Source organism: Poromitra crassiceps (assembly GCF_964638095.1).
Source record: "Poromitra crassiceps genome assembly, chromosome: 19".
Lineage (NCBI taxonomy): Eukaryota > Metazoa > Chordata > Actinopteri > Beryciformes > Melamphaidae > Poromitra > Poromitra crassiceps.
This window is the reverse complement of record NC_139646.1, coordinates 10,445,031-10,457,585: the sequence shown is the minus strand read 5'-3', so window position 1 is coordinate 10,457,585 and position 12,555 is coordinate 10,445,031. Positions and strand designations below refer to the sequence as shown.

At 41.4% G+C, this 12,555-nt stretch overlaps 1 protein-coding gene across 1 annotated transcript in view; it reads right to left on the bottom strand.

Annotated features, from left to right (window-relative positions):
* Positions 1-10,340: 10,340 nt before the first annotated feature.
* The window catches only part of lrba (LPS-responsive vesicle trafficking, beach and anchor containing), a 283,347-nt gene continuing 281,132 nt past the window's right edge, over positions 10,341-12,555 (bottom strand). The window contains 1 exon segment of the mRNA XM_083655531.1: positions 10,341-11,956. Coding sequence (XP_083511657.1) covers positions 11,866-11,956 — 91 coding nt within the window. The 3' untranslated portion in view covers positions 10,341-11,865.

Here is a 12,555-nt window from a genome sequence, read left to right as displayed (position 1 = left end):
ACAAGTAACCTGATACCGCCCCCGTCTGGCAGAGTCAGGTTAGGTTACAAGGCCTTTTTGGTTAAGTTGGGTAATTGTGTATATATGTTTGTATTTATTTATTAATGGGGAATGTGGAGAAAGGGAATGAATTGAATATCACTGTACGTTCGGAGTGGTCGTCGTTGGAAGGCCATGCCTACTGTATCATGTCCATGTGAATTTCTCTGTCTTATTTATTATCATGTGAATTGCCTGTGGCTCTTTGTAAATAGTTATTCATATATCTCTCTCACACACGCGCCGCACACACACACACACACACACACACACACACACACACACACACACACACTTCCCTACTGTACATGGTGTCTTTTTGCTTTTGTAGACAAAGTACTGTCTGTGATTCAAGGATTTCAGCATATCAAACATGTGAACTTGCTAGCCTAGCTGCCCGTAGTGTTGTGGGACAGCCTCTTCCCCTCGCCAGAGGCACTCTGATGGTCACAAAATCCTTGGCTGCGGAGCAAACTCTGGACCTAATGACTTTGGTAAATGTAATGACCATCTATCCCTGGCAGTGAGTATGTTGTTATGATGTTGGACACTGCTCCCATTCCCACGTTAAATAATTGAGCAGTTTTTGTAAACACTGCACCAGCAATTCATGCATAGACTCTTTTGCCTATTTGTCACGTTGCTTTGAAATCTCTGTACTGTAAAATGTTTTTTTAAGACGACATGCTAATTGGCGTTCAACTTAATGACTTGCCCATGTACTGTAGCTGCCTTTTGTTATTCTGATTTAGTTCCTTCAAAGTTCAAGTCCTTTTTCAAGTGGTGTTTCTGTTATTTTGTCTGTATACAGTATATGACACGCGTGTGCGCGCTGACACATTCATATATTGATTGTATATATTATTTGCTGTGGACTCCTTAGATGTATATAATGGGGGGGGGGACCTTAGTTATCCAATTGAAACTTGAAGGTTTGTTTCTGTTCTTCTCTGCCTGAGCCTCCTTGTGATTGAGCAGCCATGTAACTGCTGTACACCAAATTAGTGACGATAAATCCAACAGACAAGGAACTGAATTGCAGGCCTGTTTCTCATGAATGGTCATTTCAAACCATAACTGCTTACTTACTGCAGCATACAGACAGACGAGGCACAGACGGATTGAGCGCGCTGTGGTCTCAACTCCATTACAAGTTTGTACGAGTCGCAGTGACTATACTGTAGCCTGCATGAAAGTAGTTAAAAAGATCCCACAAACGGTTGTTGATCTGTTGGATTGATACAAATGAATGTGTTGTCAAGGTGAAGGGTATGTGTCTGACCACTGGCTAACCGCTCAGTAGATTCAAGATGCCTTTATCTAAACCGGCAGGCCGACATTGTAAATAAGAATTTTGTTCTTAATTGTCTCGCCTGGTAAAATAAAGGTAAAATAAATAAAAAACCAGCTTGGCTGAGACATGAGGGGGCTAAATCTGCACCCGCAAATCATTTATTTGCAATCACAACGAGCAAAGTCTTTTTTTGTTTTTTTGTTTAAATTTCTTTTTGCTTTATCCCAAATGTGGCTGACTGTTTCAGAGGTTCAACATGGTTCTTGTGCACATTTTTCTTTTTTTAATTTAATTAAGGACATTCAGTTGCATGAGTTCCCCTATTCCTCCCTGTAAGGCAAAACCCTCGCACAGAGAAAGTCAAGTTGGTACTGTTTGTCTTTTAGCTTCTATTTGATGTAACATGTATGTAGTCAAAGTAGACTTTCGTAATGCTTTGTCAATGCAGTTTGTACATGGAATTTAAAAGGAATTTGTATGAAACGATGGCTAGATTAACCATGTCAAACTGGAGCAACAGTTGTTAGGCATAGAGTTGCTGCTTTTAATGCCCCGATATTTTGAATTAGCAGTGCAGCAAATAAATACAACTGCAATAAAGACTTCAAATAAAAGCTTGATTGTGGTGACTTTAATTTTCTGGTGATAATATTGACCGTTAAGCTGCAGTCTGCAGATTGAGCCACTTGAGGGTGCTATCAGGGGCGGTTTTAGCATCAGAGCTTTGGGTGGGCTCAGCCCACTCAAAGAAGAAATTTGTACAGTTTCAAGTAAAAATGGATCAAACTGGCGCACTTTGAGATCAAAATGAAGAGACTAGATCTATGAAGAACTACACACATCAATATCTTCTTTACCGTTCTGTGGTTTTACAGCGATGAAAAAATAATTGTTTCCCTATATATACTATATTCTGCATACAGGTTACTATATGGTAGAATTATGCTTGCATAAATAATACCAAAATCACTTCAGGGGAGTTTCAAGTAAAGTAACATTTTGCTTTGTAGGCAAAACAAAAGTAAAATTAAATCAAAAGGGAACTTCCTAACTTATTGGCTGGAATAATATTCCGACAAGATAATAATATACTGTAAGCACTAAAGCAGGAGTTTGCAGTCAACTAGTTGAAATTAATATGTGGCAGTATTTGTGGGAGTCAAAATCTATGTAGGGTGTACCACCAAAAATAGATCAGTGTATGGGAAACACTGACTATTAAATTGTGTGACTAGAAAGACACCAATAAATCTGAGAAATTATTCAGTCTTAACCACCAATATTTGATCCTTTTCTCACTCACTTCTATGTCACCACACTCTCCCTGCAGGGCTTGAAATTAACTTTTTTCACCACCTGCCAATATGGCTGCTAGATTTTAAAGTTACCAGCCAATTAGAATTTCCACTATCCGAAATGTTTTTCTTGAAACAAACCAGAATATGAGTGGGTTAATTTAAGCATAAGTATCAGTAAGTGGCCGGGATTCTCAAAGCCTGTGTTGAGGGTCACACGAACATGCACTCGAAGCTAAATAAATCCAAAACCAACTAATTAATTATTTAAATTTCTACCTCAATGTAGAACAGCCATTTCTTACACATGAGATTACTTTTGGCCTTTTAGTCATAAAGATTATTGAAAGATATTCCATATTCCAGACTGAAATGCTATAACAGAAGAATATTGGCCAGAATGACATGAACATTTGGACACTTATTCAGCGGGTATCTTGCATGTTGCGTTCAGGTGCACTGTAAAAGAAAAAAAAAAAAATCCATCGCGGGCCACACAGGGGGCCGTATGTTGCCCATGTGTGCTTTATAGTAACGTTCAGTCATAACTCAATTATAATTAAGCCCATAGTTAATGAACTAATCATGTACAAAACACACACACAGTCACATATTTTATATACTGTATATGTTGTAAGCCTAATTTTTGCCATCACAGCTGCTTTTTACATGTATGGGATAATACAGGCTAATATACAAGGTGTCCCAAGCTCTGAGTCATTATAAACTCAATTAGCTACAGAAGTTAATGTTCACATTCAGTCCTTGTATATTTCTCTCATGTGTTCATCATTCCTTTCCTCCTCTGTGTGTGTGTGTGATTGAGAAATGAGATGCAGGTGGTGTTCATCCTAATTGGCCTGGTCAGGTGTCAGATTGCTGCTGGCTGATTGGCTGGTGGAGAGCATTTAAGCCAGCTGATGCCATCCTGTCGCCCCTTGCTCTCCTCATTCCCAACGACGATGGCTGCTGTGCTGACTGCTGTGTTCTGTCAGGTAGGAACAGTGTGTAGACCTACTTTAGTAGTTCTGCAGAACTTTATTAAGATGTGTCTTTATCTTGGTAGACCTGTGCATTCTAAACTGTAAATAGTTACCTTCCAGATCTACACTTTTGTACACTGTAAATAACACTTACCCAAGTAGCAGAAAGTAGGGGGAGAAGCCCTTTAGTTTTTTGTAACATTTTCTCATGTTTATGTTGTAGGAGCTTATAGGTAAGAGCTGTGTCTCTTATTTAATCCATCATTTTCTTTTCTTAGGTAAATTTAAGGTTGGGGATTAGTTTAATTGGTTAGTTGTGTTGGGGCCATGCTGTGCTCTGAAACTAAACCTGCTACTTGTGAACTTGTGATGGTGGTTTGGCTGATCATCCTTGGGAGTGGGAAGAGTGGGGGCACTTTTGTGTTGCGGTCCGGTTCCTAACATAATTGGGTGCTCGTCTGCTTTTCTCATTCGTCAGCACGTCGTCTGTGAGTGTGTGTATATATATATTTTAGTCTGGTGGGCAGTCTTTGTGCAGGTGGTAAATGGTGTTAGTCAAGGTGCCTTTGCATGGAGCTGAGGAAGCTCATGGTGGTAAAGCGGGTGGAGATGTTTGTTGGAGGAGGAGCCGGTCAGAGGGGACCAGTAAGACTGAGGAGGGGCGTGACAAGGCAGGGCCGTCAGTATCACCATTTCTCCTTTCTGTGTAGACTATGCTACCCTACAAGAGTCCCGTCTCCGTACATAGACTTGCCTGTGACTCTGACTCCCAAGCCGTCTAAATCAGTGATACAGACGTATGTACAAGTGTCACAGAAACATTTCAAAGCCACATATTCTGAAGAGTTCATAGCTTCTCTACGTCTGGGTCGAGCTTTCTAACCCAGACGTAGAGAAGCTATGAACTCTTCAGAATATGTGGCTTTGAAATGTTTCTGTGACACTTGTACATACGTCTGTATCACTGATTTAGACGGCTTGGGAGTCAGAGTCACAGGCAAGTCTATGTACGGAGACGGGACTCTTGTAGGGTAGCATAGTCTACACAGAAAGGAGAAATGGTGATACTGACGGCCCTGCCTTGTCACGCCCCTCCTCAGTCTTACTGGTCCCCTCTGACCGGCTCCTCCTCCAACAAACATCTCCACCCGCTTTACCACCATGAGCTTCTCAGCTCCATGCAAAGGCACCTTGACTAACACCATTTACCACCTGCACAAAGACTGCCCACCAGACAAACATATAAAATATATATATATACTCAGACGATGTGCTGACTAACGAGAAAAGCGGGCGACCCCCTATTATGTTAGGAACGGGCCTCGGGGAAGGGGACGGCAACACAAAAGTGCCCCCCACTCTTCCCACTCCCAAAGATGATCAGCCAAACCACCATCACAAGTTCACAAGTAGCAGGTTTAGTTTCAGAGCACAGCATGGCCCCAACATCAACAAATCAAACTAATCGCCAACCTTAAACTTACCTAAGAAAAGGATGGATTAAAAAAAAAATAGACACAGCTCTCACCTATAAGCTCCTACAAAATAAACATGAGAAAATGTTACAAAACTAAAGGGCTTCTCCCTCCTACTTTCTGCTACTTGGGTAAGAGTTATTTAGTGTAAAACAGTATAGATCTGGAAGGTAGCTATTTACATTTTAGACTGCACAAGTCTACCTACAAGGACATATCTTAAAGTTCTAAAGAACTACTAAAGTAGGCCCACACAGTTCCTACCTCACCTGACAGAACAAAGAGTCAGCAGAGCAGCCATCATCGTTGGCAATGACAGCAAAGGATGGCATCCAGAAAGTTGGTGAAATAAAATGTGTGGGGCTATCATTCAAAATTTTATTAGCTACATAATTTATGAGTCTTTGTCATGTGTTCACAACATTCCTTTCCTCAGTGTGTGTGATTGAACTATGAGTCCACTCATTGTACTCCTAATTGCCAACTATGATGACTCTTTGTTGTGTTCTGTCAGGTAGGAACTGTGTAGGCCTACTTAGTTCTTCAGAACTTGAAGATGTGTTATCTTGGTGGACCTGTGCAGTCTAAACTGGAAATAGCTACTTCCAGCTCTACACTTTTGTACATTAACATCTTACCCAAGGAAAGTAGGAGGGAGAAGCCCTTTAGTTTTTTGTAACATTTTGTCATGTTTATTGTGTAGGCGCTTATAGGTGAGAGCTGTCTTTTATTTAATCCATCCTTTTCTTAGGTAAGTTTAAGGTTGGGGATTAGTTTGTTGTTGGGGCCATGCTGTGCTCTGAAACTAAACCTGCGACTTGTGAACTTGTGATGGTGGTTGGCTGATCATCCTTGGGAGTGGGAAGAGTGGGGGCACTTGTGTTGCTGTCCCGTTCCCCGAGGCCGGTTCCTAACATAATTGGGGGCTCGTCCGCTTTTCTTGTTCGTCAGCACGTCGTCTGAGTATATATATATATATATATTTTATATGTTTGTCTGGTGGGCAGTCTTTGTGCAGGTGGTAAATGGTGTGCATGGAGCTGAGGAAGCTCATGGTGGTAAAGCTGGTGGAGAGAGAGGTTTGTTGGAGGAGGAGCCGGTCAGAGGGGACCAGTAAGACTGAGGAGGGGCGTGACAAGGCAGGGCCATCAGTAGCACCGTTTCTCCTCTTTCTGTGTAGACTATGCTACCCTACAAGGGTCCCGTCTCCATACATAGACTTGCCTGTGACTCTGACTCCCAAGCAGTCTAAATCAGTGATACAGACGTATTTACAAGTGTCACAGAAACATTTCAAAGCCACATATTGAGAAGAAGGGTTCATCGCTTCTCGACGTCGGGGTTAGAAAGCTCGACGCTGCTCATAAATGCCTCTTTTCATCTGAAGTCTGTGCTGGTGATATTTTTTCCAGGTTAGAGCTCCCAGCCGTCAGAGCGCTCAACAGCGCCACTCTGGCCGAAAGCTCGGTAAAAAATATCACCAGCACAGACTTCAGATGAAAAGAGGCATTTATGAGCAGCGACGAGCTTTCTAACCCCGACGTTGAGAAGCTATGAACCCTTCTTCTCAATATGTGGCTTTGAAATGTTTCTGTGACACTTGTAAATACGCCTATCGCTGATTTAGACGGCTTGGGAGTCAGAGTGACAGGCAAGTCTATGTACGGAGACTCTTGTAGGGTAGCAGTCTACACAGAAAGATGAGAAACGGTGCTACTGACGGCCCTGCCTTGTCACGCCCCTCCTCAGTCTTACTGGTCCCCTCTGACCGGCTCCTCCTCCAACAAACATCTCCACCAGCTTTACTACCATGAGCTTCCTCAGCTCCATGCAAAGGCACCTTGACTAACACCATTTACCACCTGCACAAAGACTGCCCACCAGACAAACATAAAAAATATATATATACACACACACTCACAGACGACGTGCTGACGAATGAGAAAAGCAGACGAGCACCCAATTATGTTAGGAACCGGCCTCGGGGAACCGGACCGCAACACAAAAGTGCCCCCACTCTTCCCACTCCCAAGGATGATCAGCCAAACCACCATCACAAGTTCACAAGTAGCAGGTTTAGTTTCAGAGCACAGCATGGCCCCAACACAACTAACCAATCAAACTAATCCCCAACCTTAAATTTACCTAAGAAAAGAAAATGATGGATTAAATAAGAGACACAGCTCTTACCTATAAGCTCCTACAAAATAAACATGAGAAAATGTTACAAAAAACTAAAGGGCTTATCCCCCTACTTTCTGCTACTTGGGTAAGTGTTATTTACGGTGTACAAAAGTGTAGATCTGGAAGGTAACTATTTACAGTTTAGACTGCACAGGTCTACCAAGATAAAGACACATCTTAATAAAGTTCTGCAGAACTACTAAAGTAGGTCTACACACAGTTCCTACCTGACAGAACACAGCAGTCAGCACAGCAGCCATCGTCGTTGGGAATGAGGAGAGCAAAGGGCGACAGGATGGCATCAGCTGGCTTAAATGCTCTCCACCAGCCAATCAGCCAGCAGCAATCTGACACCTGACCAGGCCAATTAGGATGAACACCACCTGCATCTCATTTCTCAATCACACACACACAGAGGAGGAAAGGAATGATGAACACATGAGAGAAATATACAAGGACTGAATGTGAACATTAGCTTCTGTAGCTAATTGAGTTTATAATGACTCCTTGGGACACCTTGTATATTAGCCTGTATTATCCCATACATGTAAAAAGCAGCTGTGATGGCAAAAATTAGGCTTACAACATATACAGTATATAAAATATGTGACTGTGTGTGTGTTTTGTACATGATTAGTTCATTAACTATGGGCTTAATTATAAATGAGTTATGACTGAACGTTACTATAAAGCACACATGGGCAACATACGGCCCCGTGTGGCCCGCGATGGAATTGCAAAAATTTTTTTTTTTTTTTTTTTTTTTACAGTGCACCTGAACGCAACATGCAAGATACCCGCTGAATAAGTGTCCAAATGTTCATGTCATTCTGGCCAATATTCTTCTGTTATAGCATTTCAGTCTGGAATATGGAATATCTTTCAATAATCTTTATGACTAAAAGGCCAAAAGTAATCTCATGTGTAAGAAATGGCTGTTCTACATTGAGGTAGAAATTTAAATAATTAACTTGTTGGTTTTGGATTTATTTAGCTTCAAGAGTGCATGTTCGTGTGACCCTCAACATAGGCTTTGAGAATCCCGGCCACTTACTGATACTTATGCTTAAATTAACCCACTCATATTCTGGTTTGTTTCAAGAAAAACATTTTGGATAGTGGAAATTCTAATTGGCTGGTAACTTTAAAATCTAGCAGCCATATTGGCAGGTGGTGAAAAAAGTTAATTTCAAGCCCTGCAGGGAGAGTGTGGTGACATAGGAGTGAGTGAGAAAAGGATCAAATATTGGTGGTTAAGACTGAATAATGACATCACAACTGTTAATTTAAAATGAGTTATTCCTCTAAACCTGGCTTCAAATGCCCCAATTTTTTCGCGCTGGCGCCGTTCAGCCCTCAGCAAAATCTGGTAGCGAGGACTTTTTTTGTGGCCCTCTCTATCATCAAAGTTGCCCATCCCTGGGTTACGGCATGACAATATTTGTTCGGCCCCCGGCAACAATCTGGATTTCTCATGTGGCCCCCCATGAAAAATAGTTGCCCACCCCTGCCCTAGACCATCAGCCTAGGTAACTTACAATGGATCTCTAGGCAGTTTTGTTATGGCTTTCCCAATGAAAGACTTGAAAAGGTTTTAGTGTCCGTACCGGGATTCAAACCACAAACCTTTGGGTTGGAAGGCATGGTCTTTCACCACTGGACTACAGCCCAGCTCAAACACAGAGAACATGCAGCAAGTAAAATAGATGTGGTTAAGATTAGATTAGGGTTTTCTTAACCACGACCATACCCTAAACCAATTGATATGGTGGTGGGGGGGGGGGGGGGGTATATATATATTTTTTTTTTATTATTTTGTTTTCAATTATTAATATTATTATTTTCACATTTACTAATCATTAACCACTCTATTCAGGAATTGACCGACTACGGTAATCAGCAACTATCTAATGATTAACCAATATATTCACCAACTGACATGTATTAATCATTAAAGAAACAGTTAACTACTCTGAGTCTGCACTGAGTGCTCATAAGTGTCAAAATAGAAAACCAGATTCAAACATAGGCAGAATGGTTCCAGAATGTTAGCACAACAATACAAAACTCACAGCAACAAGTAGACCATTTCTGTGAAGTAGACCATTTCTGTGAAGCCCTCTGAGACATGCTTGTGAATTAGGGCTATATAAATAAACTTGACTTGACTTGACTTGACCAGTGGTTTATTGATAGTATTCTGTGACATCACCACACAGACATCTTGGTCTGATTGTAATCAATTAACAGGTGATTACAATCTAATTACACACACAGCCAATGAGCTGTGTGTAGTGTAAAGTGCCATATTGGTCGGAAATGCATGTGACATCATGGGAATACTAATAGACAAGTCCAAGTGAATCAGTTGTTATTAAGCTTTATACGAGGCGGACGAGTCTGTTGTGGCCTTCACCTTGTCAGTCTCACGTGTCTCGTCTCACGCATGGGCGCCTGGCCAATCCCGGCGCTCAACTGCTGCGTAGGCGGGCACAGGGCGTGGTTGTTGCGTAACCTATGTGCGAATAGAAATCACGCACCGGCGGACCGGATAAACCCGGACGTGAAACCCGGAAGTGAAACGCAGCTGCCTGCCTTCCACTGTTTCGCTCTGCCTAGCAACAAACCATAAACGCCAGAACGGGCTTGCTACTCTCGCGAACATCTCTCGTTATATTCTAACAGGTTTTTTGGAAGTTATTTTGTGGTTATGGCCGAAGTGGCTGCTGCAAACCGTTTCATTTCACTTCCTGATCTGCCCTGGCCACAGACAGACTAACACTGGCCGATTCACTCGGGGTTCAAGCGAGGTTGGTCTCGTCTACTATTACAGGTAAGATGTGATGCATCAATATTAAATTTAGACTGTTTAATAACAATCTTGCTCGTAGCTGCTTTAACAGAAACTGCTACTAATGACCACCATGGATTTGGAGAGATTTTCTTTTTTTTGGGTGGGCTGAGACTATTTTTGGGTGGGCTAAAGCCCACCCAAAAAAGGCCTAGAACCACCCCTGGGTGCTATGCAGTTTGGAGATCCATTATGAAAGACACACCGAGACGAAAGAAGTCAAGTTATAAAATTCAATTTTATTGTCAGAACTCAGCACACATCAAAAACACTCCAAAAATATTGAGTGATAAAGATACAGTAGTTTCTCTTCATTGGAGACTCAAACCACATCAAGCTCAGAGCAAACCGTCAAGGAATGTTTCCTGGAAAGCCGAGGTGCGGTACATTTCTTATATTAAGGGTTCAAGGAATATGCATCTCATTACCATTTTAGTGCTGGGTTAGAATCAAATCTATACAACCTGTGCTCTAGATTGCCTCCATGAGGAAGTGACCACAGACAGCCTGAAATGGAGTAAGTCCTTCCTTTCATTGCACATCTCTCTGCTTATAAGCTGCTCTGGAGATGGGACTCAAAGAGGACTCAAGATAGTAGCATGGTCTGGGCACTGATATGATGTGACATGTTTTTATTAGAAGTGACGCAAAAAAAGAAACATTTGCCCCTAATATGCCAACCAGCTGTCACACCCCCGTCCCCTTTCCATCGTGGACATTGGTCAGGAATCGCCTGTCTGGAAATGTGCAAGCAACGTGATAGGCTGCTTGCTTATTCAGTCATTTAGGAAAGGAAACTAGGGGGAATGGAAAATATAATATAATCCTTGACATGGTTTCCTGACATTCTCTACTCGGATTGATTACCAGTGTTTATATAAATCTCATCGTTAGTCGTAATTAACTCTTAAATGCTATTGCTGGCAACTTTTGTTTGATGTGTGCAGTGACATATTAGCCGGTACTGTACTGTCATGTGATGGGGCTGCTGATATGTGATACTGGAGTCATGAGCCATGCATGGAAATGCAATCTATTAGCAAGCACAGGGGTACAGAGGAAATGGATATGCATTTTCTGAACATGGATGACTACAAACATGGATGACTACATTTAAACAGAGTATATATATATATATATGTATATTCCCTCTTCATTTATTCTCTTGTCCAATAACAAGGACTCGCTTATTACTTGTTGAAACATTTCACATCTATCCATTGTGTTGCCACAATGGCAAAAAAGCACATTAAAAATGAATGACAACTTCAGAACTGTTTCCCACATGTTCACACCTACCGGGGAGGGGGAGGGGGGGGGGGGGGGGGAATCACTCACCCTAAAGTACACAAATATTTGGATTCTTAAGTCAATAGATAAGGTTCTCACTAGCGCCACGCAAATCCTTATTTTCCTCTCGAGGAGATGAAAATAGACTTACAGCTAAAAATAGATTTGCTTTTAACCGTACAGTAATATAACCCCCCACCCTATGATTTATATTATATGAAAATGTTCTATATCATCTACAAAATATAGCAATGCCCTTCTTTTGAAAAATAGTTTGATTCTTTTGCTATAACAGGACAGTTTTTTTCTTCTTCTTTCATTCAGATACATTCAGGATATCAGGATATGGACAGAATAGTGCCATTGACAGGAGTCAGACTTGCGATAGGTGCTCGGCTTGGATCCTCCAATGATATGCAACTTCCTCAGTCAAATTGCTGCTGCTGCTGCCAGCTCAGTACCTGGTCTGGTACTCATGGTGCCATCTGTTGAAGTCATTGTAGAAGAGCACGATGCTCCCAGACGCCATGCCAGTTATGATGCACCTTAGACAAGACAGGAGGGAGAATGAGGAGCTTTTCTCAGCCTGCTGGGCCATGATGGCTTTTTGTAGTTTCAGTCATCTGAATGAGTTTATTTTTTTATAGGTCAGTGGTTCTCAAATTGTTTTCTTCTTTTTTTTTTTTTTTTGCTTCAGTACCGCCTTTCTCTAATTTCTGAATCCAAGTATCCCCTTTACCCGACTACAACATTTTGCATAGAAAACTGCAAGGGAAAACTATAGCATACAGTATGATGATGCAATGAATGAATGATAACCCAACTTTTGAAGAATATCTCATTTTTTTCTCATTTTTTATCTCATTTTATGTTATAGAAATGGAGTGGAGCAATTTGACAGTTATTGAGTGTTAAAGTGTGGACCAGTGACATCACTGGTCCACACTAACTCAAATTAATAACTCATTAACTCAAATCAACTCTCAATAACTGTCAAACTATTCATCATTCATCTAGTTTGACAGTTAATGAGAGTTGATTTGAGTTAATGAGTTATTAATTTGAGTTAGTGTGGACCAGTGATGTCACTGGTCCACACTTTAACACTCAATAACTGTCAAATTAAATGAGACTTCAAAACAGT